Here is a 27027-nt window from a genome sequence, read left to right as displayed (position 1 = left end):
GATAAATCATACATCATGTATTCTTTTCCCATCCTTTTCCCATTTTTCACTTAACATTGTGGGGTTCATGATATGAAGATATCATTCTTTTGCTCTCATTGCTGTACAGTATTTCATTTTGTGAATATACCATATTTATTTGTTCTATTGCTGATGGGCATTTGAGGAGTTTTCAGCCTGGGACCATTACAAACAGTGCTGCTATGAACATTCTTGTGCGTGTTCTGTGATGAATATGGATAGGAGAATGCATAGGTGGTAGAATTGCTGAGTCATAAGGTACCCTTATACTCAGCTTTCATTGATATTGCCCACTAGTTTTTTTTGTTTGTTTGTTTTTTGCAGTATGCGGGCCTCTCACTGCTGTGGCCTCTCCCGTTGCGGAGCACAGGCTCCAGATGCACAGGCTCAGCGACCATGGTTCACGGGCCCAGCCGCTCCGCGGCATGTGGGATCTTCCCGGACCGGGGCACGAACCCGCGTCCCCTTCATTGGCAGGCGGACTCTCAACCACTGCGCCAACAGGGAAGCCCTGCCCACTAGTTTTTAAAATGGTTTTACCAGTTTATACTTCCACAACCAGAATTGCCATTGTGCCACATTCTAGCCAACACTTGGTTGATCTTTATCATTTTGGTCACTCTGATAGGTGAATAGTGATATATCATTGTGGTTTTAATTTTTACTTTCTTGATTATTGATGAAGTTGAATACTTTGCATATGTCTATTCACCATTTATGAAGCACTCATTTTTCTGTTGGTTTGTCTCTCCTGATTTGTACCTGTTCTTGAAATATTCTGGATATGAATTCTCTGTTGCATATACGAATTGGGAATCTCCTCTCCAAATTTGTGAGATGTATTTTCATTCCTACAGGTGTGTCTTTTGATAAGAAATCCTTAATTTTAATATTTTTCACTTTATCAGATTTTATAGTTACTGCTTTTTGCACCCTATTTAAGAATGCTTTGCCTACTCCAAAGTCTGGAAACGTTCCATATAGTTTTCTACTAAAAATGTGATTGTTTTACCTTTTACATTCAGATTTGTAATCCATTTAGAAATAATTTTTGAGTAGGGTCAAAATTAATTTTTTTCTGTTTGGTCTTCTAATTGACTCAGAACCATTTATTGAATGAACTATCCTTTCTTCACTGTACTGCAGTGTGTGTTTATCATTAATCAGGTGACTGTGTATGTGTGAATCTGTCTCTATAGACTCTATTCTGTTCAACTGGTCAATTTCTCTATCTTTCATCAATCACACACTATCTTAATGATGGTTTTATAATAGTTTTATAATAGTGAGTCCTCCAGTTTGGGTGGTGTTCTTCTTCTGTTCCAGTTATCAATTTATTGCCTCCTGGCTCCAAATTCACTCTTTATTGCCCAGTCTCTGATGAAAATTGTCCTTTTAAATGTTTTCCCTTTGTCAGTTGGTATGAAGTTGAGCATTGTTAGTAGAGGGCACTGGAGAGACATTGCAAGAGAAGGGTTTTGCTTCCCGGTTCTGCAAATGCATGGCTTCTCCAGGTCCAGCTCCTGCAGCATGCGCAGCTGGCTATTCCAGTACCAGGCTCCTGCAGTACATGGCAGCCAGAAGCACCCAGCAGCCTGCGGCGTTCCCCAATACCCCACCTCAGGTAGTTTTGTGCCAGCATGACTCCAGTGAGACACCGCTGTCTGAGCAACTTTCCCCAGCACCCCAGAGAGTAAATTTCCAGCAATTTCCACCAATGCACGCAACAGGCATTTCTTTGCCATTTAGAAAGCCACTGCCATACTTAAGATCTGGGGTTCTTTGCCCTACTGGGACGTCTGGCTGTGTGTTCTAACTCGTCCTAAGGGTATGACTGTTCCTTATATCTGCTATTTATGAAGTTTTTAGTTTTTACTTCTAGACAATCTGTCATTGTTACAATCCTCTGTTACTATAACTAGTTCTTTGTATTAAACTTTCCCAGATTAAATTACAGTGTGGTTTCTTTCTCCTGATTTTATCCAGGTTGACATAATATCTTTAAAATAAAGTCTTCCACTCTGAACATGGTACGTTTTTCCATTTAGTTAGTTCTATTCTTGTACAACATTTGATAGATTTATTACTTTTTTTAACATGCATTGATGTTATTGTAAATGGTATCTTTTATATTTAGTATTAATTTTGTTATTGTTATATAGGAATCTAACTGATTTTTCACAATTTGCCTTTTATTCACTGAACTTGCTAAATTCACATATTATTGCTAACAGTGTGCCTGCATAGTCTTCTGTATTTTTCCACATACATATTTAACATTTATGCAAATCACTGAATTTACTTTTTCCTTCTAATTCTTATGCCTTTTATTTCTGTATCTTGACTTATTGCATGTTTACATTTAACACCTTCAATACGAGGTTAAATAGAACTGGTAATAGCAGATACTCTTTCTCTTGGAAAAAAAATTCAGTATTACACCATTAACGGTGATGCATGCTATAGTTATTTATCATTAGATACTCTTTATTAGATTAGGAAGGATCCTTCTATTCCTAGTTTGTTAAGGATTTTATTATTATTTTAAAATCATGAGTGGGTGTCAAATTTTATTAAGTATTTTCTCTTTGTGTAGATCTTATATTGTTTCAAAACTTTTTGTTTATTAATACATCAAATTAGTTGCTTTTCTAATGTAAAAACACTCTGCGTTACTGCAACGAACCGAAGTCGTTGGGATGTACTATCTTTTTTATTCACTGATAGATTCAATTTCCTAAATACTGTTTAAGATTTTTGTATATATGTTGATAGTGGTTTATAGTTTTCCTTTCTTGTCTTATAATGTCCCTGTCAAGTTTTGTACATAGGTTACTCTGATCTCAAGTTTTGTATCTACGTTAACTGATCTCAAGATTTGGGAAGTGTTCTTGAAAGTTTTGTATAATGTTTGTATTATTCATTCTTCCTATATTTAAAAGATTTCACTAACAGAACTACCTGGGTTTGGGGTTTTCTTTGTGAGATTTTTCTTTTAATTTTTATTTTGCAGTAGTTTAGACTTACAGAAAAGTTGCAGACATAGTACAGAGAGTTCCTATAAAGTTCCTACATACTCTCAACTCAGTTTCCCTTAATATTAACATTTCCCATAATCATAATACAATTATCAAAACTAGGAAATTAACATTGGTATTATACTATTAACTAAATTACAGACATCATTCAAATTTTGTCAGTTTTTCTACTAATGCCTTTGTCCCAGGATCCATCTAAGATCACACATTGTATTTAGTTGTCTTCTTAGTCTCCTTCAGTCTGTGACAGTTCTTAATTCTTAATTCTTGTCTTTTATGACCTTGACACTTTTGAAGATTTCTGTTCAGCTTTTTTTTGTAAAATGGCCTTCGATACGACTTTGTCTGATATTTTCTTATGAGTAGATGAAAGTTATGCATTTTACCAAGAATACCATAAACGTTATATGTTCTTCTCAGTACATGATAACTAGGAGTACATAATAGCAATATATTTATCCTGTTAATGTTAACCTCAATTACCTAGTTAAGGTGGTGTCTGCAGAATTTGTCTATTTAAGTTACTATTTTTTCCTTCAAAATTAATAAATATCTTGGGGGAGATACTTTGAGACTCTGTAAATGTCCTATTTCTCCTCAAACTTACAACTCATTAATTTTAGCATACATTGATGCATCTTATGGAATTTACCTAATATTGATTTTCTATTTCCCTCATTTTTCCTACACTTATTAATTGGAATTCAGAGCTGTACTTTGTCATTCATTTATTTACATATTAAATTATTTATATCAGGATGAGTTCATGGCTATTTATTTTATTCTATGTGTTATAAACTAATATGATTATTATTTATTTTGCTTCTCAAATTATTTCCCCTTCAGCCATCCTGTGTCTTTTTGACATTTTTTTGGAGCACCGTCTCACGTTCTGGCACCGCAAGATAGTCATTTCTTAGTTGACGGATCTAGGAATATATGTTGCATACTAATCCACACATATACATGCATCTATATTTCTGTATCTATCTATCTGTATGTGTGCTTATACCAATTCCTGCAATTCTAATACAGCACTACAGGATTCCTGCTAGCCTTCTTCCTTTTCTTATTTGTAATTTCTTTGGCAAAAAGAAGCATAGTTATTATTATTTACAATATATTTAATTTTCCTTCAATTCTAGTTGGAACAAACATTAATTTATTTCAAAACTGCTAACTCAAACCCCTATTGCTAACACATTTAGTAACTGGAATAAGGTGTTTTACAGTTCTTTTTGTCTTTAACATTAGAGTATTTAGTCAAAGTACTGTTTTTCTCAGTTACCTAGGTTAGTTCTTTTCTTCTCCCTCCCTCTCCTTCAATGTGGTTCCATCATTTCTGGGCACATGGTTAGGTTAAGTTCCTTTGCTACAGTTCATATTGTATTGTGGGTTCCTCCCACATCTTGATTGATTTAAATTGTTTATTTATTTGTTTTGGTATGTGAAACATTACTATAGTTCTACGAGTAAGAGGCAAACCAAAGGACATACTTAGAGAAGTGACGTTCCTTCCTCATACCTACTACTCCTTTTTCAGTCCCCCTTTTACTCTACACCTTCCCCACCCCATCAGTAATCAATCTCTTTAGTTTCTGGTTTAGCATTCCTGTACAGTCATCCCTTGGTATCCCTGGGAGGATTGGTTTCTGGACCCCCAGTAGATACCCAAATCCACAGATGCTCATGTCCTATATATAAAATGGAGTAGTATTTGTATATAGCCTACGCACATTCTCTGGAATACTTTAAATCATATCTAGATTACTTATAATAACTAATACAATATAAATGCTATGTAAATGGTAGTAAATACAATGTAAACACTATGTTGCTGGTGTGTGGCAAGTTCAAGTTTTGTTTTTTGGAACTTTCTGGAATTTGTTTCTGCATATTTTCAATCTACATTTGGTTGAATCTGTGGATGTGGAACCCATGAATATGGAAGGCTGACTGTATTTCTTTTGCACAAATGAGTGGATACATGTATATTTTCTTACATTCTTTCTTACATGAAAGGTAGATGACTATAGATACTCTTATTTGCACTTACTTTTTTCACTTAATAGTAAATTCTGGAAATTACTTCATATCAGTTCATAGAGATTTTTTTATACAGCATAATTCTCCATTGTGTATTGTACCATTTCTTCACCTGATCTCCTATATATAGGCATTTATGTTGTTTCTAACATTTTGCAATTACAAAGAATGCTGTAATGAATAACCCTGTGTATATGTATTTTTGCATTGTTGGAAGCATATCTTCATGGTAGTTTCCTAGAGGTGGGATTGTTGGCCGAAAGGTAAGGACATATGTACTTTTCTTACCTATTGTTCAATTCCCCTCCTGAAAGGCTGTACCAGCTTGCATTCCCACCAGTAATATATGAGTGCTTGTTTCCCTCTAGTTTCACCAACAGAATGTGCCATAATTTAAATTTAAAAAATTTAAATACAAGTGAGAAACGGTATAGCAGTGCTTTCTACATTTTCATTTCTCTAATTATGAGTGTTTTTGAACATCTTTTCATGTGTTTGATGGATATTTTTATAACTTTTTGTCTGTTCATGATTCTTTGTGGAAAGATTTTAAATAAAAGATTTAATTTCTTTATTAGAGAGTGGAAATTTTAAATTTTCTATTTTTTCTTCTCTCAGTTTTAAGTTGGGTTTTTCTAGAAAAATTTCCATTTTATATATATTGTCAAATACGTTGACGTAAGCTGCTAATAATATCTTTATTATATTTTTAATGTCTTTAGGATTAGGTAAGTAGTGATAGTGATGCCTACTCTTTCATATCTAATGTTGATCATTTGTGTTCTCTACTTCTCATTCTCTCTCTCTCTCATTCTCTTGATCTGTCTTGCTAGGAGTTTATCAGTTTTGTCTTTGCAAAGAATCAACTTATGGCTCATTATACTGTGAGAAAGCCAAGCAACCATGTCAGAGAAAATCAAGACTTCTAGCCAACAGCCCCAGGAAAGCTACTAACCAGCAGCCAGAAACAACTTCCAACTTCCAGCCTTGGGAGTGAGGTCATTTTGGACTTCTGGCTGTTCTACACCCCAGCCAAAATCAAGTGAAGCAGAAGCACTTAATGGTGAATGCATAGAATCGTGATAAATAATTGTCATTGTTTTAACTCAGTAAACGTTAGAGGTACTTCGTTATGCAACAACAGGTAACTGAAACACCAAAACAGAGCTTGTATCACTATCTAAGTTAAATAAGATAATAGTCTACACTAGGGATATTAGAGAAAAAAGTATTTTGTAGTGACAGCTTTGCTCATAATTTGGATATGGAGTGAAAAATAAAAAGAGAAATTAAGAAGAATTCCTAGGCTTTGTCTGAATAAAGCTAGATGGGTATTGGTATCCTTAACTAAAACAGGAACTACTGGGGAGAAGTGAGGTCATGTTTGAAGGCAGGTTTTGGTGTAGGCCTGTTAAAAACTTAAATGCTTTTTAGACATCCAGTAGAGATAATCAAGTGGTCAGCCTGATGTTCTGGAAAGAGGTCAGGACTGAAGACATGCATTTAAGAGTCCTTGGCATATCAACATAGGTGGTATTTAAAGTAAGGGACTGTTTGTTTTTTTGGTGTTGAGTTGTATGTGCTGTTTGTATATTTTGGAATTTAAGCCCTTGTCATTTGCTCATTTGTGAATATTTTCTCCCAGTCTGTAGGTTTGTCTTTTCAAATTGTTTATGGTTTTCTTTGCTGTGCAAAAACTTATAAGTTTGATTAGGTCCTATTTGTTTATCCTTGCTTTTATTTCTTTTGCCTTGGGAGACTGACCTAAGAAAACATTGTTACGATTTATGTCAGAGAATGTTTTGCCTATGTTCTCTTCTAGGAATTTTATGATGTCATGTCTTATATTTAAGTCTTTAAGCCATTTGGAGTTTATTTTTGTGTATGGTGTGAGGGAGTGTTCTAACTTCATAGATTTACATGCGGCTGTCCAGCTTTACCAACACTACTTGCTGAAGAGACTGTCTTTTGACCATTGTATATTCTTGCCTCCTTTGTTGAAGATTCATTGACTGTAGGTGTGTGGGTTTATTTCTGGGCTCTCTATTCTGTTCCATTAATCCATATGTCTGTTTTCTGTGCCAGTACCATGCTGTTTTGATTACTGTAGCTTTGTAGTATTGTCTGAAGTCTGAGATGGTTATACCTCTAGCTTTGTTGTTTTGGCAATTCTGGATGTTTTATGGTTCCATATGAATTTTTTGATTATTTGTTCTAGTTCTATGAAAAATGTCATGAGTAAATTGATAGGGATTGAATTAAAGCTGTAGATTGCTTTGGGTAGTATGTCCATTTTAACAATATTAATTCTTTCAGTCCAAGAACATGGGATATCTTTCCATTTCTCTGAATCACCTTCAGTTTCCTTTACCAATGTTTTATACTTTGCAGCATATAAGTCATTCACCTTTTTGGTCAGATTTATTCCTAAGTATTTTATTTTTTTGATGCAATTTTAAAAGGGATTTTAAAAAACTTTCTCTTTCTGATATTGCATTGTTAGTGTAAAGAACTGCAACAGATTTCTGTATGTTAATCTTGTATCCTGCTACCTTGCTGAACTTGTTTATCAGTTCTAATAGTTTTTGTGTGGAGTCTTAAGGTTTCATCAAATCAAAAAATGAGCAGAAGACTTAAATACACATTTCTCCAAAGAAGACATAGAGATCTCCAAGAGGCACATGCAAAGATGCTCAACATTGCTAATTATTAGAGAAATACAGATTAAAACTACAATGAGGTATCACTTCACACTGGTCAGAATGGCCATCATCAAAAAGTCTACAAATAATGAATGCTGGAGAGGGTGTGGAGAAAAGAGAAACCTCCTACACTGTTGGTGGGAATGTAAATTGATGCAAACACTAAGGAAAACAGTGTGGGAATTCCTTAAAAAAACTAAAAATAGAGTTACCACATGGTCCAGCAATCCCATTCCTGGGCTTATATCTGGAAAAGAGGAACACTCTAATTTGAAAAGATACATATGCCCCAATGTTCACAGCAGCACTATTTACAATAGCCAAGACATGGAAGCAACCTAAGTGTCCATAGACAGATGAATGGATAATGAAGAGGTGATATATATATATACACAATGGGATATTATTCTGCCTTAAAAAATGAAGTAATGCTTTTTTCAGCAACATGGATGGACCTAGAGATTATCATACTAAGTGAAGTATGTCAGGCAGAGAAAGACAAATATCATGATATCACTTATTTGTGGAATCTAAAAAAACCGATACAAATTAGCTTATTTACAAAACAGAAACAGACTCACAGACGTAGAAAACAATCTTATGGTTACCAAAGGGGAAAGGGGGCAGGGGAGGGATAAATTAGAAGTTTGGGATTAACAGATACACACTACTATATATAAAATAGATAAATAATAAGCACTGACTGTATAGCATAGGGAACTATACTCAATATCTTGTAATAATCTTTAATGGAAAAAAATCTGAAAAAGAATATATTTTATATATATATATATATATATATATATATCACTGAATCACTTTGCTGTGCACTTGAAACTGACACAACATTGTAAATTAACTGTATTTCAATAAAAACACTAATTGTACCATATACAAAAAGAAAAAGAAAAGAAAAATAGAGTATGGGACCAAATCAAATCATCCAGGATGTGAGTGTTAATAGAGAAGTAAATGCAGGTTTGTTAGTGTTCTATTGTTATAAGCAACAATAGTCAATGCTCATTGACTTAAAGAACAGGAATGTGTTACATGGATATCAACAGGGAAACTGGAAGTAGTCTTGTCCAGGAGTCAAGGGAGAAGGGGCCAATCAAGCTCCTGTCACTGGGATAGTTTGCTTAGGACACATGCCCTAACTGCTTCAGGACATGTACTGTCCTGCTGCTGGATTCATTGTCCTCGGTCCAATTCTGAAAGTGAAGAGTTCCTCAAATGCCAGAGCATAAATTCCCAACACTCTGGGAGAGGGATTCAGAAATGAATAAATCGATTTAAAGAAAATGATGATTTAACATACTTGAGTTGGAAGAGTGAAATTTGTATCTCTTTTAAATATATTTCTATTTTATGCTCATGATTACTGTGAAAATTTTATTATGCAACATTCTTTTTCATTTAATAATAAAAATGTTAAATGTAGTAAAATTGGTAAATTTGACATTTTTCATACCACAGTTTATTGTAGCCCCAAATGTGAAATTATATAAGCATTGTAGGCTGTTCTTCCTGAGCCTAAGTCTGAGTATCATATTAAAATCAGTTCACTGTTCATCTACAATGCAGAATAATAAGAAATCAATAAATGAATAGTTGTATGTTTAATCATAAGGAAAGGAAATTATTTAATCATAGGAAAATATTTATTTTCATTATTTTTATTTTCTCAAAGAGACATTTTTCTTTAAATATGCTCTACTTTCTCTGTAGAAAATGGATCACAATGGTCATGACCAGGCTCTTCTTTAACCTCGGGGGTTTCTAAATTGTCATTCATCTGTTTAATTTAATTCATTCTTCAAATGTATATTAAGCAGCTGAGGAATAACAAGCAGAAGTGGAGACTAACCACAGAGGAAAAGGAAGAATGCCAAGGAAGGAAAAATGCTAAGGAGGAAGAAAATAGAAAAGGAAGGCATTATGGGATGAGGACGCAAAATAAGTGGAAAGAAAACAAAATGTTCAAAGCAAGACAGTACTGGGAAGCTAGAGACTCTGAGTCTGTATCTGGAAGAGGCTGCAGAACAACAGGAAGCGCGAAGAAGGAGAAGGAAGGCAGGGCCATACCTTTCTGTCCCCCAGGTGAGGCAGCCGTGGCTCTCTGGTCTTCCTAACTACACACAGTGTGGGGGATGCTCACTGCTTTTGGAGGTGGCCCCCCTATTCAGATACAGGAATAACTCAAGTGACAAAACACTTGGGCCATTTCAGTCTTTAAGACCTGAGTCTAGGATTTAGAGTCTTACTCTAGGCAGATCTGGGAATCTCTTTTTTTTTCCTGTTTGACTAAAATTTTTTTAAATTGAAGTATAATTGGCTTACAGTGTTATGATAGTTTCAGGTATACAACACAGGAATAAGAAGAGTAAATGGGCAGCAATATGGATGGACCTAGAGACTAATATACTTAATGAAGTAAGTCAGACAGAGAAAGACAAATATTACATGATATCACTTATATGTGGAATATAAAAAATAAAACTATATGCAAAACTGAAAAAGACTCACAGACATAGAAAATAAACTTGGGGTTACCAAAGGGGAGAGGGAAGAGAGGGTGGACAAAGTAGGGTTATGGGAATAACAGATACAAACTACTATACATAAAATAGATACACAACAAGGATTTACTGTATAGCTCAGGGAATCATACCCCTTATCTTATAATAATCTATAATGGAACATAATCCGCAAAAATACTGAATCACTATACTGTATACCTGAAACTAACACAGTACTGTAAATCAGTTACACTTCAAAAAAAAAAGAAAGAAAAGGACTGATAGATGAATGGACGAATGATTGAATAAATAAATAAATGCAAAAGGCTAAAAAGTGGTCTCTTTGATCTCAGTCTTGCCCTTTGTGATAGTCAGAAATCTATGATGGCCCCCCCATGACCTACACCCTTGTGTAACTCTCTACCCTTAAGTGCGAGAGAGATCTGAAAATGATGGGATACCACTTCCATGATTAATTTATTGGCTTTAAAAGAGAGATTATCTTCAGTGGGTGGGCTTGATGCAATCAGGTAAACCCTTAAAAGAAAGGGGCTCTCTCTGAAGGAGATTTGACACGAGGGAGGTTCTGCTGCTGGCCTTGGAGGATTCTGTTGCCACCATGTCTTGTAAGACTCAGATGAGTGAGACCATTGGCAAGGAACTGGGAGCATCCTCTTGGAGCTGAGAGTGGCCTCAGGCTGGCAGTGAGTAAAGAACAGGGGACCTCAGTCTTACACTTTCTCGGAACTGAATTCTGCCGTAACCGGAAAGAGCTTTCCCAGAGAAAGATGAGACCACTCCTGGCCAACACCTTGAGTGAGAGACCCTGAGGAGAGAATCCAGTTGAGCCATGCTGGTCTCCTGATCCATGGAAAAACTGTGCCATAATAAATGTGAGTTGTTTCAAAGCCTCTAGGTTTATGGTATTTGTCACAAAGCAAGAAACAACAAATACACTTTTCTTTCTAAGACATTCAATTTTGACCATGCCACCCCCTGCTTTTAGAGTGCGAATGTTGTCTTCCTGATAAAAATTCAATTTAAATAAGACTTTTTTTCCCCCCAGGTGTGTATATATATTTTTTATTTTGTACAGTTTATTTATTTTTTTAAACATCTTTATTGGAGTATAATTGCTTTACAATGGTTTGTTAGTTTCTGCTGTATAACAAAGTGAATCAGCTATACATATATATATATATATCCCTGTATCTCCTCCCTCCTGTGTCTCCCTCCCACCCTCCCTATCCCACCCCTCTAGGTGGACACAAGGCACTGAGCTGATCTCCCTGTGCTATGTGGCTGCTTCCCATTAGCTATCTATTTTACATTTGGTAGTGTATGTAACTACATGCCGCTCTCTCACTTCGTCCCAGCTTACCCTGCCCCCTCCCCGTGTCCTCAAGTCCATTCTCTATGTCTGCGTCTTTTAAAACCCTGATCACCTCCCTAGCCTCATTGCCTGCCAATCTGATGCTGTCACTCCATTCCAGTCAGACTAAAATAATTGGAGGTCTCATAACACTGTGCTCTCTTGCTTCACTTCTTCCTTGTAATTCATGTCTCAGTCTAAACTTTGATCTTTTAGCAAGCTTTTTCCTAGTGCACTAAGACTGGGTGAGGCCACCATCATCCTGGTCCCCAGAAAATCTCGTTCTTACTCCACTTGTAGCCCTCGGCACACTAACATAATTGTCTGTGTACCCGACTGTCTCCCTGAATACACAGCATGGTCCCTGAGGGCAGTGGTTTTATCTTACTCAGCATTTTCCTTCCCAGGATCTAAGTCTGTATTGAATGAATGAATATATAAACAGGAAAAGAGGCTGCACACTGCCTTACGTATGCATTCAGGAAAAGCCAAATCATAACCTGTTTGTTCCAGTGCAGAGAGTCTGGGTTTTGAATACCAGATGGCTGCACCACTCTATCAGCTCCATTACTTTGGGCAAAGTCTCTTAATGTCCTTAAGTTTTATTTTCATACTCTGAGAAATAGGGATGCTAATAGTGTTTACTGTATGAGATTGTTTTGAGCAGAAACTAGGAAAATGCAGGTAGGTGCACAGTGCCAAATACATAGTTATATGCACAAGAAATTATTAACTATTAATTTTATCGCAATTTTTAATTAATAATTGCCATTTCATGCATGTCTAGATGTGGGCTGCAGAGGGGACCAAAGATCTTTTTCCTGTGCTCAACAGGAATCTTTTTATTTTTTTCTTGTTTTCTGTCTCTTTTTTACTAGAGAAAAAGAAACTTAACAGCAGGTGGCTTGCTGTCTCCTGATTTTTTGCTGCTGTGAGTTTCACTTTCCTTTCTTATGAACAGGAAGCCACTGATCTCAGCAGAACCTTCAGTGTCCCAACTGTGGCGGTTCCATAAATCAGAGAGAGCAGTTGAAGCCTCGTCCAACTCTGAAAAACAGGTAAGTGACTTGCTGCCATCCAATGTTTCCTAGCTGTGTGCGAAGAAAGTTGCCCGTTTTTCTTTCTTTGAAAAAAGTTTCAGAGTGAAATCACTGCTAATGATCATGCTTTTCTCTTTCACTGGTTTTGTTTTTTAATTAATATTTCAAAAACAGGGAACTATAGAGAATAAATGAACTCTACTGTAATCTTATACAGTTCTACCTGATTTTTCGAATGATTTGCTTTATTTAATTAGAATGTGGAACTTTTTTTTTTTTTTTTTTTTTTTTTGTGCGGTACGCGGGCCTCTCACCGTTGTGGCCTCTCCCGTTGCAGAGCACGGGCTCCGGACGTGCAGGCTCAGCGGCCATGGCTCACGGGCCCAGCCGCTCCGCGGCATCGTTCTCAAGATTGATTTGGCTATTCGGGGTCTTTTGTGTTTCCATACAAATTGTGAAATTTTTTGTTCTAGTTCTGTGAAAAATGCCAGTGGTAGTTTGATAGGGATTGCATTGAATCTATAGATTGCTTTGGGTAGTAGAGTCATTTTCACAATGTTGATTCTTCCAGTCCAAGAACATGGTATATCTCTCCATCTATTTGCATCATCTTTAATTTCTTTCATCAGTGTCTTATAATTTTCTGCATACAGGTCTTTTGTCTCCTTAGGTAGGTTTATTCCTAGATATTTTATTCTTTTTCTTGCAATGGTAAATGGGAGTGTTTTCTTGATTTCACTTTGAGATTTTTCATCATTAGTGTATAGGAATGCCAGAGATTTCTGTGCATTAATTTTGTATCCTGCTACTTTACCAAATTCATTGATTAGCTCTAGTAGTTTTCTGGTAGCATCTTTAGGATGCTCTATGTATAGTATCATGTCATCTGCAAAGAGTGACAGCTTTACTTATTCTTTTCCAATTTGGATTCATTTTATTTCCTTTTCTTCTCTGATTGCTGTGGCTAAAAATTCCAAAACTATGTTGAATAAGAGTGGTGAGAGTGGGCAACCTTGTCTTGTTCCTGGTCTTAGTGGAAATGCTTTCAGTTTTTCACCATTGAGGATGATGTTTGCTGTGGGCTTGTCATATATGGCCTTTATTATGTTGAGGAAAGTTCCCTCTATGCCTACTTTCTGCAGGGTTTTTTAATCATAAATGGGTGTTGAATTTTGTCAAAAGCTTTCTCTGCATCTATTGAGATGATCATATGGTTTTTCTCCTTCAATTTGTTAATATGGTTTATCACATTGATAGATTTGCATATATTGAAGAATCCTTGCATTCCTGGAATAAACCCCACTTGATCATGGTGTATGATCCTTTTAATGTGCTGTTGGATTCTGTTTGCCAGTATTTTGTTGAGGATTTTTGCATCTATGTTCATCAGTGATATTGGCCTATAGTTTTCTTTCTTTGTGACATCCTTGTCTGGTTTTGGTATCAAGGTGATGGTGGCCTCGTAGAAGGAATTTGGGAGTGTTCCTCCGTCTGCTATATTTTGGAAGAGTTTGAGAAGGATAGGTGTTAGCTCTTCTCTAAATGTTTGATAGAATTCGCCTGTGAAGCCATCTGGTCCTGGGCTTTTCTTTGTTGGAAGATTTTTAATCACAGTTTCAATTTCAGTGCTTGTGATTGGTCTGTTCATATTTTCTATTTCTTCCTGATTCAGTCTTGGCAGGTTGTGCATTTCTAAGAATTTGTCCATTTCTTCCAGATTGTCCATTTTATTGGCATAGAGTTGCTTGTAGTAATCTCTCATGATCTTTTTTATTTCTGCAGTGTCAGTTGTTACTTCTCCTTTTTCATTTCTAATTCTATTGATTTGAGTCTTCTCCCTTTTCTTCTTGATAAGTCTGGCTAATGGTTTATCTATTTTGTTTATCTTCTCAAAGAACCAGCTTTTAGTTTTATTGATCTTTGCTATTGTTTCCTTCATTTCTTTTTCATTTATTTCTGATCTGATCTTTATGATTTCTTTCCTTCTGCTAGCTTTGGGGTTTTTTTTGTTCTTCTTTCTCTAATTGCTTGAAGTGCAAGGTTAGGTTGTTTATTCGAGATGTTTCCTGCTTCTTAAGGTGGGCTTGTATTGCTATAAACTTCCCCCTTAGAACTGCTTTTGCTGCATCCCATAGGTTTTGGGTAGTTGTGTCTCCATTGTCATTTGTTTCTAGGTATGTTTTTATTTCCTCTTTGATTTCTTCAGTGATCACTTCGTTATTAAGTAGTGTATTGTTTAGCCTCCATGTGTTTGTATTTTTTACAGATCTTTTCCTGTAATTGATATCTAGTCTCATGGCGTTGTGGTCAGAAAAGATACTTGATACAATTTCAATTTTCTTAAATTTACCAAGGCTTCATTTGTGACCCAAGATATGATCTATCCTGGAGAATGTTCCATGAGCACTTGAGAAAAATGTGTATTCTGTTGTTTTTGGATGGAGTGTCCTATAAATATCAATTAAGTTCATCTTGTTTAATGTATCATTTAAAGCTTGTGTTTCCTTATTTATTTTCATTTTGGATGATCTGTCCATTGGTGAAAGTGGGGTGTTAAAGTCCCCTACTATGAATGTGTTACTGTCGATTTCCCCTTTTATGGCTGTTAGTATTTGCCTTATGTATTGAGGTGCTCCTATGTTGGGTGCATAAATATTTACAATTGTTATATCTTCTTCTTGGATCGATCCCTTGATCATTATGTAGTGTCCTTCTTTGTCTCTTTTAATAGTCCTTACTTTAAAGTCTATTTTGTCTGATATGAGAATTGCTACTCCAGCTTTCTTTTGGTTTCCATTTGTATGGAATATCTTTTTCCATCCCCTTACTTTCAGTCTGTATGTGTCCCTAGGTCTGAAGTGGGTCTCTTGTAGACAGCATATATAAGGGTCTTGTTTTTGTATCCATTCAGCCAATCTGTGTCTTTTGGTGGGAGCATTTAGTCCATTTACATTTAAGGTAATTATTGATATGTATGTTCCTATTCCTATTTTCTAAATTGTTTTGGGTTCGTTATTATAGGTCTTTTCCTTCTCTTGTGTTTCTTGTCTAGAGAAGTTTCTTTAGCATTTGTTGTAAAGCTGGTTTGGTGGTGCTGAACTCTCTCAGCTTTTGCTTGTCTGTAAAGGTTTTAATTTCTCCATCAAATCTGAATGAGATCCTTGCTGGGTAGAGTAGTCTTGGTTGCAGGTTTTTCTCCTTCATCACTTTCAGTATGTCCTGCCACTCCCTTCTGGCTTGTAGGGTTTCTGCTGAGAGATCAGCTGTTAACCTTATGGGGATTCCCTTGTGTGTTATTTGGTTTTTTTCCCTTGCTGCTTTTAATATGCTTTCTTTGTATTTAATTTTTGACAGTTTGATTAATATGTGTCTTGGCATATTTCTCCTTGTTTTTATCATGTATGGGACTCGCTGTGCTTCCTGGACTTGACTATTTCCTTTCCCATATTAGGGAAGTTTTCAACTATAATCCCTTCAAATATTTTCTCAGTCCCTTTCTTTTTCTCTTCTTCTTCTGGAACCCTTATAATTCGAATGTTGGTGCGTTTAATGTTGTCCCAGAGGTCTCTGAGACTGTCCTCAGTTCTTTTCATTCTTTTTTCTTTATTCTGCTCTGCAGTAGTTATTTCCACTATTTTATCTTCCAGGTCACTTATCCGTTCTTCTGCCTCAGTTATTCTGCTATTGATCCCATCTAGAGTACTTTTAATTTCATTTATTGTGTTGTTCATCGTTGCTTGTTTCATCTTTATTTCTTCTAGGTCCTTGTTAACTGTTTCTTGCATTTTGTCCATTCTATTTCCAAAATTTTGGATCATCCTTACTATCATTATTCTGAATTCTTTTTCAGGTAGACTGCCTATTTCCTCTTCATTTGTTAGGTCTGGTGCATTTTTATCTTGCTCCTTTATCTGCTGTGTGTTTTTCTGTCTTCTCATTTTGCTTATCTTACTGTGTTTGGGGTCTCCTTTTTGCAGACTGCAGGTTCGTAGTTCCCGCTGTTTTTGATGTCTGTCTCCAGTGGCTAAGGTTGGTTCAGTGGGTTGTGTAGGCTTCCTGGTGGAGGGGACTAGTGCCTGTGTTGTGGTGGATGAGGCTGGATCTTTTCTCTCTAGTGGGCAGGTTCACGTCTGGTGGTGTGTTTTGGGGTGTCTGTGGCCTTATTATGATTTTAGGCAGCCTCTCTGCTAATGGGTGGCTTTGTGTTCCTGTTTTGCTAGTTGTTTGGCATAGGTTGTCCAGCACTGTGGCTTGCTGGTCGTTGAGTGAAGCTGGGTGCTGGTGTTAAGATGGAGGTCTCTGGGAGATTTTCACTGTTTGATATTATGTGGAGCTGGGAGGTCTCTTGTTGACCAATGTCCTGAAGTTGGCTCTCCTACCTCAGAGGCAGAGCCCTGACTCCTGGCTGGAGCACCAAGAGCCTTTCATCCACACGGCTCAGAATAAAAGGGAGAAAAAGTAGAGGGAATTAGTAGAAGTATGAGGAAAGAAAGAAGGAAAGGAGGGAAGGAAGGAAGGAAGGAAGGAAGAAAGAAAGAAGCAAAGAAGGAAAGAAGGCAAGAAGGAAAGAAAGGAGGGAGGGAGGGAGGCAGGAAGGAAGGAAGGAGGGAAAGAAGGAAAAAAGACAGAAAGAAAGACGATACAGTAAAAATAAAGTATAATAAGGTTATTGAATTAAAAAATACTTATTTAGAAAAAAAAAAAGGGACGGATAGAACCTTAGGACAAATGTTGGAAGCAAAGCTGTACAGACAAAATCTTACACAGAAGCATACACATACACCCTCACAAAAAGAGGTAAAGGGGGAAAAATCATAAATCTTGCTGTCAGAGACCACCTCCTCAATTTGGGGTGATTCGTTGTCTAAAGGAGGGAAGGAAGGAAGGAAGGAAAGAAAGAAAGAAAGAAAGAAGGTAAAGTATAATAAAGTTATTAAAATTAATTATTAAAAAATTTTTAAAAAAAAACCATGGACGGATAGAACCCTAGGACAAATGGTGGAAGCAAGACTATACAGACAAGATCTCACACAGGAGCATACACATACACATTCACAAAAAGAGGAAAAGGGAAAAAAATCATAGATCTTGCTCCTAAAGTCCACCTCCTCAATTTGGGATCATTCCTTGTCTATTCAGGTATTCCACAGATGAGGGTATATCAAGTTGATGTGGAGCTTTAATCCGCTGCTTCTGAGGCTGCTGGGAGAGATTTCCCTTTGTCTTTGTTCTCACAGCTCACAGGGGCTCAGCTTTGGATTTGGCCCTGCCTCTGCGTGTAGGTCGCTGGAGGGCGTCTGTTTTTTGCTCAGACAGGACGGGGTTAAAGGAGCCACTGATTCGGGGGCTCTGGCGCACTCAGGCCGGGGGGGGGGGGGGAGGGAGGGAGGGGCACTGCGTGCGGGGCGGGCCTGCGGCGGCAGAGGCTGGCGTGACGCCGCACCAGCCCAAGGCCCGCCGTGCGTTCTCCCGGGGAAGTTGTCCCTGGATCCCGGGAACCCGGCAGTTGCGGGCTGCACAGGCTCCGCGGAAGAGGGGTGTGGAGAGTGACCTGTGCTCGCACACAGGCCCCTTGGTGGCGGCAGCAGCAGCCCCAGCGTCTCCCGCCTGTCTCTGGGGTCCGTGCTTTCAGCCGCGGCTCGCGCCCGTCTCTGGGGTCCGCGCTTTTAGCCGCGGCTCGCGCCCATCTCTGGAGTTCCTTTAAGCAGCGCTCTTAAACCCCTCTCCTCGTGCACCAGGAAACAAAGAGGGAAGAAAAAGTCTCTTGCCTCTTCGGCATGTGCAGACTTTCCCCCGGACTCCCTCCCGGCTAGCCGTGGTGCACTAACCCCTTCAGGCTATGTTCAAGCCGCCAACCCCAGTCCTCTCCCTGCGCTCCGTCTGAAACCGAAACCCGAACCTCAGCTCGCAGCCCTGCCCGCCCCGGCGGGTGAGCAGACAAGCCTCTCGGGCTGGTGAGTGCCGGTCGGCACCGATTCTCTGTGCGGGAATCTCCGCGCTTTGCCCTCCGCAGCCCTGTTGCTGTGCTCTCCTCCGCGGCCCCGAAGCTCCCCGCTCCGCCTTCCGCAGTCTCCGCCCGCGAAGGGGCTTCTAGCGTGTGGAAACTTTTCCTCCTTCACAGCTCCCTCCCACTGGTGCAGGTGCCGTCCCTATTCTTTTGTCTCTGTTTTTTCTTTTTTTCTTTTGCCCTACCCAGGTACATGGGGAGTTTCTTGCCTTTTGGGAGGTCTGAGGTCTTCTGCCAGCGTTCAGTAGGTGTTCTGTAGGAGTTGTTCCACGTGTAGATGTATTTCTGGTGTAGCTGTGGGGAGGAAGGTGATCTCTGCGTCTTACTCTTCCGCCATCTTCAAGGTCCCCCCTCTCTACTATAGGTTTTGTCAATAAAATTCGTAGTGCAAATTATAGCAGGTAACTTGTGGATCACCAAGAACAAGTTATATTTATAATCATAAAATATTTCATAATAGTAATGTTAAAACAAAAATAGCACTGAGTGGATGAAAGACATTTCTAATGTTTTTATATACTTGAAAGGAAATAATAATTTGGCTGAATGTCTACACTTTTGCTTAGAATTCTTACAGCTATGGCTGTTTTCAACTACTTCAGGGCAGGGGTGGTTGGCAGGTGGGGAATACCTATCATGAACTTCAAGAACATGTTAGAAATTTTCTACTTCTATAAACCTCAAAAGTCACATATTATGTTGTGGTTTTTGAAGTTTATTATTGATAATTTATTTTCATGTTTAACATAATTGCTGTTTATTCCAAGGTTTATATATGCTTAAATCTGAAAGGTTTTATGTCTGATTGTCTTTAGTTAAAACTGTTACTCTTACTTCTTTTACAATAGGATTTGAGATAAGATATTTTCGTGTCTTTTTATACAAGATACTAATCAAAAATAAATAATAACATATGAGAAAAAAGACTGAATTCTAGGAAAATTTATGGTAGAGTCTTGTGACCTAACCTTAGTCAACTGTTAAACTTGTCTTGTCTAAACAGGCTCAAGGAGAACTTATTGTCTGCTATAAGAACTTCCGAACCATATGGAGGCCTGGTTCACCAAATACGAATTCTGCTTTTGGGTCCAATTGGAGCCGGGAAGTCTAGCTTTTTCAACTCAGTGAAGTCTGTTTTCCGAGGCCGTGTAACAAACCAGGCCTTGGTGGGGTCTAAGACAACTGGGGTATCTGAAAACGTGAGTCTGTTCTAGGTCACTCAGCCTTTGCTTCTTTGTTCAAGTTAATTATATTTGAAAAGTCTTTTGCTGATCAGTTTCATTACATGTAGACTTCATTTCAATTCACAGTTTTTTAGAAAATGAACTTTTAAAGTTACTTTTTTTTTCCTCTGCAGTACAGAACATATTTCATTAAGGATGGGAAGGATGGCAACACCCGGCCATTTATTCTGTGTGACTCAATGGGGCTGAGTGAGAAAGAAGAAGGGCTGTGCATGGATGACATACCCTATATCTTAGAAGGCTGAATTCCTGACAGATACCAGGTAAGATTTGGCTAATTATTGAGAAAGTATAATTGATACTTGAAATGTTTATTTTTGCCCACTATCGACAATATTAGACTCTAGTGCACTGGCATTTATTTTATTAAACTATACTTGTTCAAGATATTTTTCTGCTTTTTGATATTTTATTTTATAAAGAATTAAAACATCCATAGGGTTCTTCTCTCATAGTTGTTATAACAACTCTGAATGTTGTTATACATTCAATTGCTTTTGGCTATGTGAAACAGAAGTCTAACTACATCAATTTCCTCACAAGGGTGATTTTTCTTATGTAACAGAAAGTTTGAAGGTAGGCCGCTTTGGGCAAGTGTGGAAGGTTATTAATTTCATGTGTCCTTCTGACTTTCTGTTCTGAGATCCTCAGCATAAGGCTATGGATGTAATGTTTGCCCCCCACCCTCCATTCACATGTTGAAGCCTTAATCCATAGTGTGATGATGTTTGGAGACAGAGCAAGTTTGGGAGGTGATTAGGTCATGATGGTGAAGCCCTCATGAATGCAATTAGTGCCCTTGTGAGAAAGAACACAAGAGAGATGACCTCTCTTGCAGCCATATGAGGACACAGCAAGAAGGTGGCTGTCTACACACCAGGGTCTAACCACACACAAAATTTACCAGCACCTTGATCTTGGATTTCCTAGCTTCCAGAACAATGAGAAATAAAAGTTTGTTGTTTAAGTAAACCAATACGGTAACTTGTTATAGCAGCCCAAGCTAAGACATGTGGTTTTCATCTTTATATTCTCAAGATGTTCATGCTAAGCACTGTTGATATTCCAGGCAAGAGGTAGGAAGAGATGAAAGAGAAAAGCTACTTTAGTCTGCCTTTTAAAAAAACTTTCTGGTTCCTTTTTATAAACATTTAGATCTTAAGTTGATTATTAATTCACCTTGTTCCAAATGAATAGGCGAATGTGCTAACATATTTTATTGAAAGTTGTATCTTTCCCTTCTAAATATGGGTATTTAGTTTTGCAATCTATAGTTTGTCCTATTAATGTATTTTTCAATTCCTTTATAATATTGCTTTTATTACCATATTGTCTAATTGTTTTAATTGCCATAGCAATCAGTTATGTCTTGATAACCAACTGGATGTCATATTCATTATTCATTTCTCACATGTTTTGGACTATTTTATACATATACTTTTCCTTTTCTAAATGAACTTATTAGTGTTTTATTTGATTGTTTGTATTTGTGTTTGACTTGTTGGTGCTTTGATTGAAATTACATTAAAATTATATATTGAGTGTTGATATACATCTTTACATATCCAGTGTTTTTATCCAGAAACAGAGCGTGCTTTATTTTTATATTCATGCAAACTTCTTTCATTCTTTAAAGTTATCTTGTAGAGGTAGTTAAGTTTATTTTAAAATATTCTTTAAAAGAAATATTTATTTAGAGAATGTTAAACCTATGCAAAAGTGGACAAAACAATTTAATGAATTTGCATTTACATAGCTTCAACAATTTTTTATTTATAGCCAATCTTGTTTCATCTGTGCCTACCCACTTTCTCCTCTCCTATATTATTTGGAAGAAGATCTGAGAAGTTATAATATTTCATCCATAAATGAATATGCATTTAAATATATATATATTTAAATTAAATATATATACACATAAGGTCATATGTGTCTTTTATTAAACATAGACATGATATGCTTATCACATTTAAAAGTAATAGCTGCTCTTAATGTATCAAATATTACCCATTTCTAGTTCTCTTTTAAGTATCATGCACCTTTTATAACAGTTTGTTCAAAAAATTATTCAAATAAATCTATCCAGCCTCTTTTCCTTTTTTATTTCTTTTATTTTGTTGAAGGGACATGCTAGGTTTATTAAAAGGGTGACAAGAACAGAATACATAATTACATTTTTTTAAACATTTTAATTGGAGCATAATTGCTTTACAATGGTGAGTTAGTTTCTGCTTTATAACAAAGTGAATCAGTTATACACATATCCCCATATCTCTTCCCTCTTGCGTCTCCCTTCCTCCCACACACCCTATCCCACCCCTCTAGGTGGTCACAAACCACCTAGCTGATCTCCCTGTGCTATGTGTCTGCTTCCCACTAGCTATCTATTTTACATTTGGTAGTGTATATATATCTATATATACACTACCACTCTCTCACTTTGTCCCAGCTTACCCTTCCCTCTCCCCGTGTCCTTAAGTCCATTCTCTAGTAGGTATGCATCTTTATTCCCATCTTGCCCCTAAGTTCTTCATGACCATTTTTTTTTTTTTTAGATTCCATATATATGTGTTAATATACGGTATTTGTTTTTCTCTTTCTGACTTACTTCACTCTGTATGAGAGACTCTATGTCCATCCACCTCACTACAAATAACTCAGTTTCGTTTCTTTTTATGGCTGGGTAATATTCCATTGTATATATGTGCCACATCTTCTTTATCCATTCATCTGTCAATGGACACTTAGGTTGCTTCCATGTCCTGGCTATTGTAAATAGAGCTGCAATGAACATTGTAGTACATGACTCTTTTTGAATTATGGTTTTCTCAGGGTATGTGCCCAGTAGTGGGATTGCTGGGTCATATGGTAGTTCTATTTTTAGTTTTTTAAGGAACCTCCATACTGTTCTCCATAGTGGCTGTATCAATTTACATTGCCACTAACAGTGTATGAGGGTTCACTTTTCTCCACACCCTCTCCAGCATTTATTGTTTCTAGATTTTTTGATGATAGCCATTCTGACTGGTGTGAGATGATATCTCATTGTAGTTTTGATTTGCATTTCTCTAATGATTAATGATGTTGAGCATTCTTTCATGTGTTAGTTGGCAATCTGTGTATCTTCATCGGAGAAATGTCTATTTAGGCCTTCTGCCCATTTTTGGATTGGGTTGTTTGTTTTTTTGATATTGAGCTCCATGAGCTGCTTGTAATTTTTGGAGATTGATCCTTTGTCAGTTGCTTCATTTGCAAATATTTTCTCCCATTCTAAGGGTTGTCTTTTCATCTTGTTTATGGTTTCCTTTGCTGTGCAAAAGCTTTTAGGTTTCATTAGGTCCCATTTGTTTACTTTTGTTTTTATTTCCATTTCTCTAGGAGGTGGGTCAAAAAGGATCTTGCGTGATTTATGTCATAGAGTGTTCTGCCTGTGTTTTTCTCTAAGTGTTTGATAGTGTCTGGACTTACATTTAGGTCTATAATCCATTTTGAGTTTATTTTTGTGTATGGTCTTGTGGAGTATTCTAATTTCATTCTTTTACATGTAGCTGTCCAGTTTTCCCAGCACTACTTATTGAAGAGGCTGTCTTTTCTCTATTGTATATTCTTGCCTCCTTTATCAAAGATAAGGTGACCATATGTGGGTGGGTTTATCTCTGGGCTTTCTATCCTGTCCTTTGATCTATATTTCTGTTTTTGTGCCAGTACCATACTGTCTTGATTACTGTAGCTTTGTAGTACAGTCGGAAGTCTGGGAGCCTGATTCCTCCAGCTCCGTTTTTCTTTCTCAAGTATGATAAATAGAAATGATTAAAAATAATATGCTTTGAAAATTTAGACAAGGAAAAAATTGTATTAAAGTGGATGGGGGAAGATTTCATTACTGGGGTGGTACTGGGAAATGGCTTTCAAGGAGGAGGACTACTTCAGTAAGTGAAGGGACAAAAAGGTGAAAATATTGAGGCCCTAGGGGCAACATAAATCAATACATCAATGAAGGAAAAGGCAGCATGTATGGGAAGCATGGAGTCATTTAGTTTAGCGGAGGGCTGGATCTTTGGAGGGAGAGAGAAAGTGAGAAAGTTACATTTGCATGAAGTGGTTTTATTAATTAGGTGCATTATGTGGAATCACAGCAATGTTTTTTGAAAGAGTAATGATGTGACCAAAGTTAAGCTTCACAAAAATTAATCTGCTGCCCATGTGCACAATAGACTGGAGTCAAAAAGAACCTGGAGGTGGAAACAATTGGGAGGATATAATGATAGCTAATATTTGTTGAGCACTAAATATGTGATAGATTTTCTTTTTTTTTTTACATCTTTATTGGAGTATAATTGCTTTACAATGGTGTGTTAGTTTCTGCTTTATAACAAAGTGAATCAGTTATACATATACATATGTTCCCATATCTCTTCCCTCTTGCATTTCCCTCCTTCCCACCCTCCCTATCCTACCCCTTTAGTGGTCACAAAGCACCGAGGTGATCTCCCTGTGCTATGCAGCTGCTTCCCACTGGCTATCTATTTTACGTTTGGTAGTGTATATATGTCCATGCCACTCTCTGTGATAGATTTTCTTATTCAATACTTATAACAACCTTATGAGATGGATACTGTCATTACCACATTTGATAGATAAATAAACAAAAACACACAGAGTAAAGCATTTGCCAGTTTACTGACAATGTTAGGAAGTGACAAAGCCCTACTTTGAACCCAGGCAGTGTGGTTCCACAAATAAACTAGTCTAAGCATGAATTAAACATCAACATTAAACTAGTCTAGTAAAATAGACTTATCCTGAGAATAACCTTTAAAAGGAAGCTGAAGGAAATGATAGATTCTAATATAAGGGTGTTAAAAATTCTTCAATTTCAGAGTAGTTTGTATGGATCTATTAGTTATCTTTAGTTTGTAACTCATATTGAATCTATTATGTGTGTTCTAAATGAAAATTAGCAGTGATATTAGAACTTGACTTGCGAAGTTCTTGAAGAAATTCCTTTATGGGGCCAGATCTCTGTCTCCACATTCTCCAACAGGACAAGTATTGCCAAGCTCCTACTTTTTGATATTACTTTCATAATTTATATCAACATAAAATTGTATTTTCCACTGTTTTAAGATTTCTGGGTTTTAAATTCTGTATTGCAGCTAGAGGCAGTTCACAGAGAACTTGGATTTGTTCTTCTGACATCTTTGTGGTTAGTAATTATACGTCAGAGTGGGAGCTGGAGCCTGTCATGGACGTTCTGAACCTCTCTGCATTGAGACAGATGCTGTGGGCTGCAGATGACTTCTTAGAGGATTTGCCTCTTGAGGAAACAAGTAGAGGTTTTTGAGGTGTAGAAGCTTGAAGGTGTCAGCTACATGGCTACTTCCGGTTTGGGTACATCCTAGAGGATCTATACTACTTCTCATCCCCCTTGTCTTATTTTAAAATGAAATATTTGAAATGATTGACCTCTGTCATTCCCACTGTCTGAACATCCCAAGCAGTATCCTTGCCCTCTTCTGTTAAAATGGGCTTTGCTGCTTGGGACCCAGAATGGGATTGGCTCAGCATTGTTTCTGATCAGATGTGATCTTTGATTATCAGTTCTTCCTTTAGACCTTATACTTCCACCGTTATTGACTTGACTTTTCAATGCCTCTCCCTTGTCAAAGTCCCTCTTAATGCAGTGTGGTCAGTTCTGGGTAGAGGTGTGTGCCTTTCCTGTTTATGACCTCAGATTTTAGTGTTATGTGTATTTTCTCTTATCAGCCTGTGCATAGTACACACTGCACTGTTCCAATCAAAGATCAGACAGAAGTATCAGTCTAAACTCAAATCTTATTTTAGCTTGTGGGAAATCAGAGTATCATATCATCTCTAGTTCTCTCTCACTCACAAACTCCTGGGAAACTCTCACACTACTACTTTTGCTGTCCTGACTCTGCCATATTGGTTTTTCTATTCCTTCTCTTCCTCATTGTGCATGCATTCCCAAAGTCAGGGTTGGCTTAGACCTCCTGTAGCCCAATGTTTCTTCTTCCTATTGGTTGATTTTCCCCAAATAATCCATCAAGAATACTTTGTTTCTCTTTACTAAGAGATCAGAGGAAAGAAATGATCAGGTGTAAGTAAAGAAAATAAGTGAATGCTTTGCATATTAAAAAGTTTTTAATCTCATCATAGAAGAGTAAACAGTGCGAGATGAGAAAACATAGGAAAAAGAGAAGTAGTTGAACCTGAGGGGGGTATTTTATTTAAGTCTGGAATGAAGTTACACATACAAGATCATAATACCTACAAAGAGGAACAGGACCATTTAAAGTCATTAATTGTAAAAAAAAATTATAATTTATTTTAAAATTATGTTCTGTATCTGTGAAAAATTAAAGTTTCTCTTTGTAAAAACCGAGTCTAACTTGAGTGTGTGCATATGTGTGTGTGTGGTATGTGCATGTGATTCTGGCAAAGCTTATTTTAATATGACTTGTCAGCATCTTCTGATCTTCACCCAAGTCATCTTAATTTTGCTTTCTTATGTTACTTCTAACGTGCTTGATTTTATTCTCTTTGGGCCCCAGTTAACATTGTATCCTTTAACCTAAAGCCATTTTTATTTGAATATCTGAACACTTCTTCAAGGATGTGGCAATTAATATTAATGAGTTCCAGAGGACTAAAACTGAGAGGGACCATAGTTTGATTACTCTGTCAATTACAACTATTTTAATTTCAAGTGACAAAACTCAACCTGAACCACATGAATAAAAAAGAGGACTATAGTACTGGATCAAGCAATCCAACAATAGAAAAGGCTGGGATTGAATTGAATTGGCCTCAGGAATTGTTGAATCTAGGGATTCAAAAGCTATTCTTTCTCTCTTTCTCTCTTTCACACACACACATACACACACACATACACCACAGCCTTTTGATTCCTTCTTTCTGTGTATTGCTGTCATTCTCTCACGCTAGCAATCTTGATAAATCCTTCATCTTTTGAGTCCAAGCTTCAGCAGGCTGACATTCATTCAGTCTTGTGAC

At 37.1% G+C, this 27027-nt stretch overlaps 1 protein-coding gene across 1 annotated transcript; it reads left to right on the top strand.

Annotated features, from left to right (window-relative positions):
* The first annotated feature begins 1522 nt into the window (after positions 1 to 1522).
* LOC101287494 (interferon-induced protein 44) lies at positions 1523 to 26320 on the top strand. Its single transcript, XM_033405984.2, is given in 6 exon segments — positions 1523 to 1714; positions 12680 to 12756; positions 19749 to 19944; positions 20103 to 20252; positions 25146 to 25173; positions 25176 to 26320. Coding segments are annotated over 6 exon segments (801 nt in total). The 3' UTR covers positions 25334 to 26320.
* Positions 26321 to 27027: the final 707 nt, after the last annotated feature.

The sequence above is a fragment of the Orcinus orca genome, chromosome 1, assembly GCF_937001465.1.
Source record: "Orcinus orca chromosome 1, mOrcOrc1.1, whole genome shotgun sequence".
NCBI classification, from domain to species: domain Eukaryota; kingdom Metazoa; phylum Chordata; class Mammalia; order Artiodactyla; family Delphinidae; genus Orcinus; species Orcinus orca.
The sequence above is the reverse complement of the archived record's forward strand: the minus strand, read 5'-3'. Positions and strand labels throughout refer to the sequence as shown.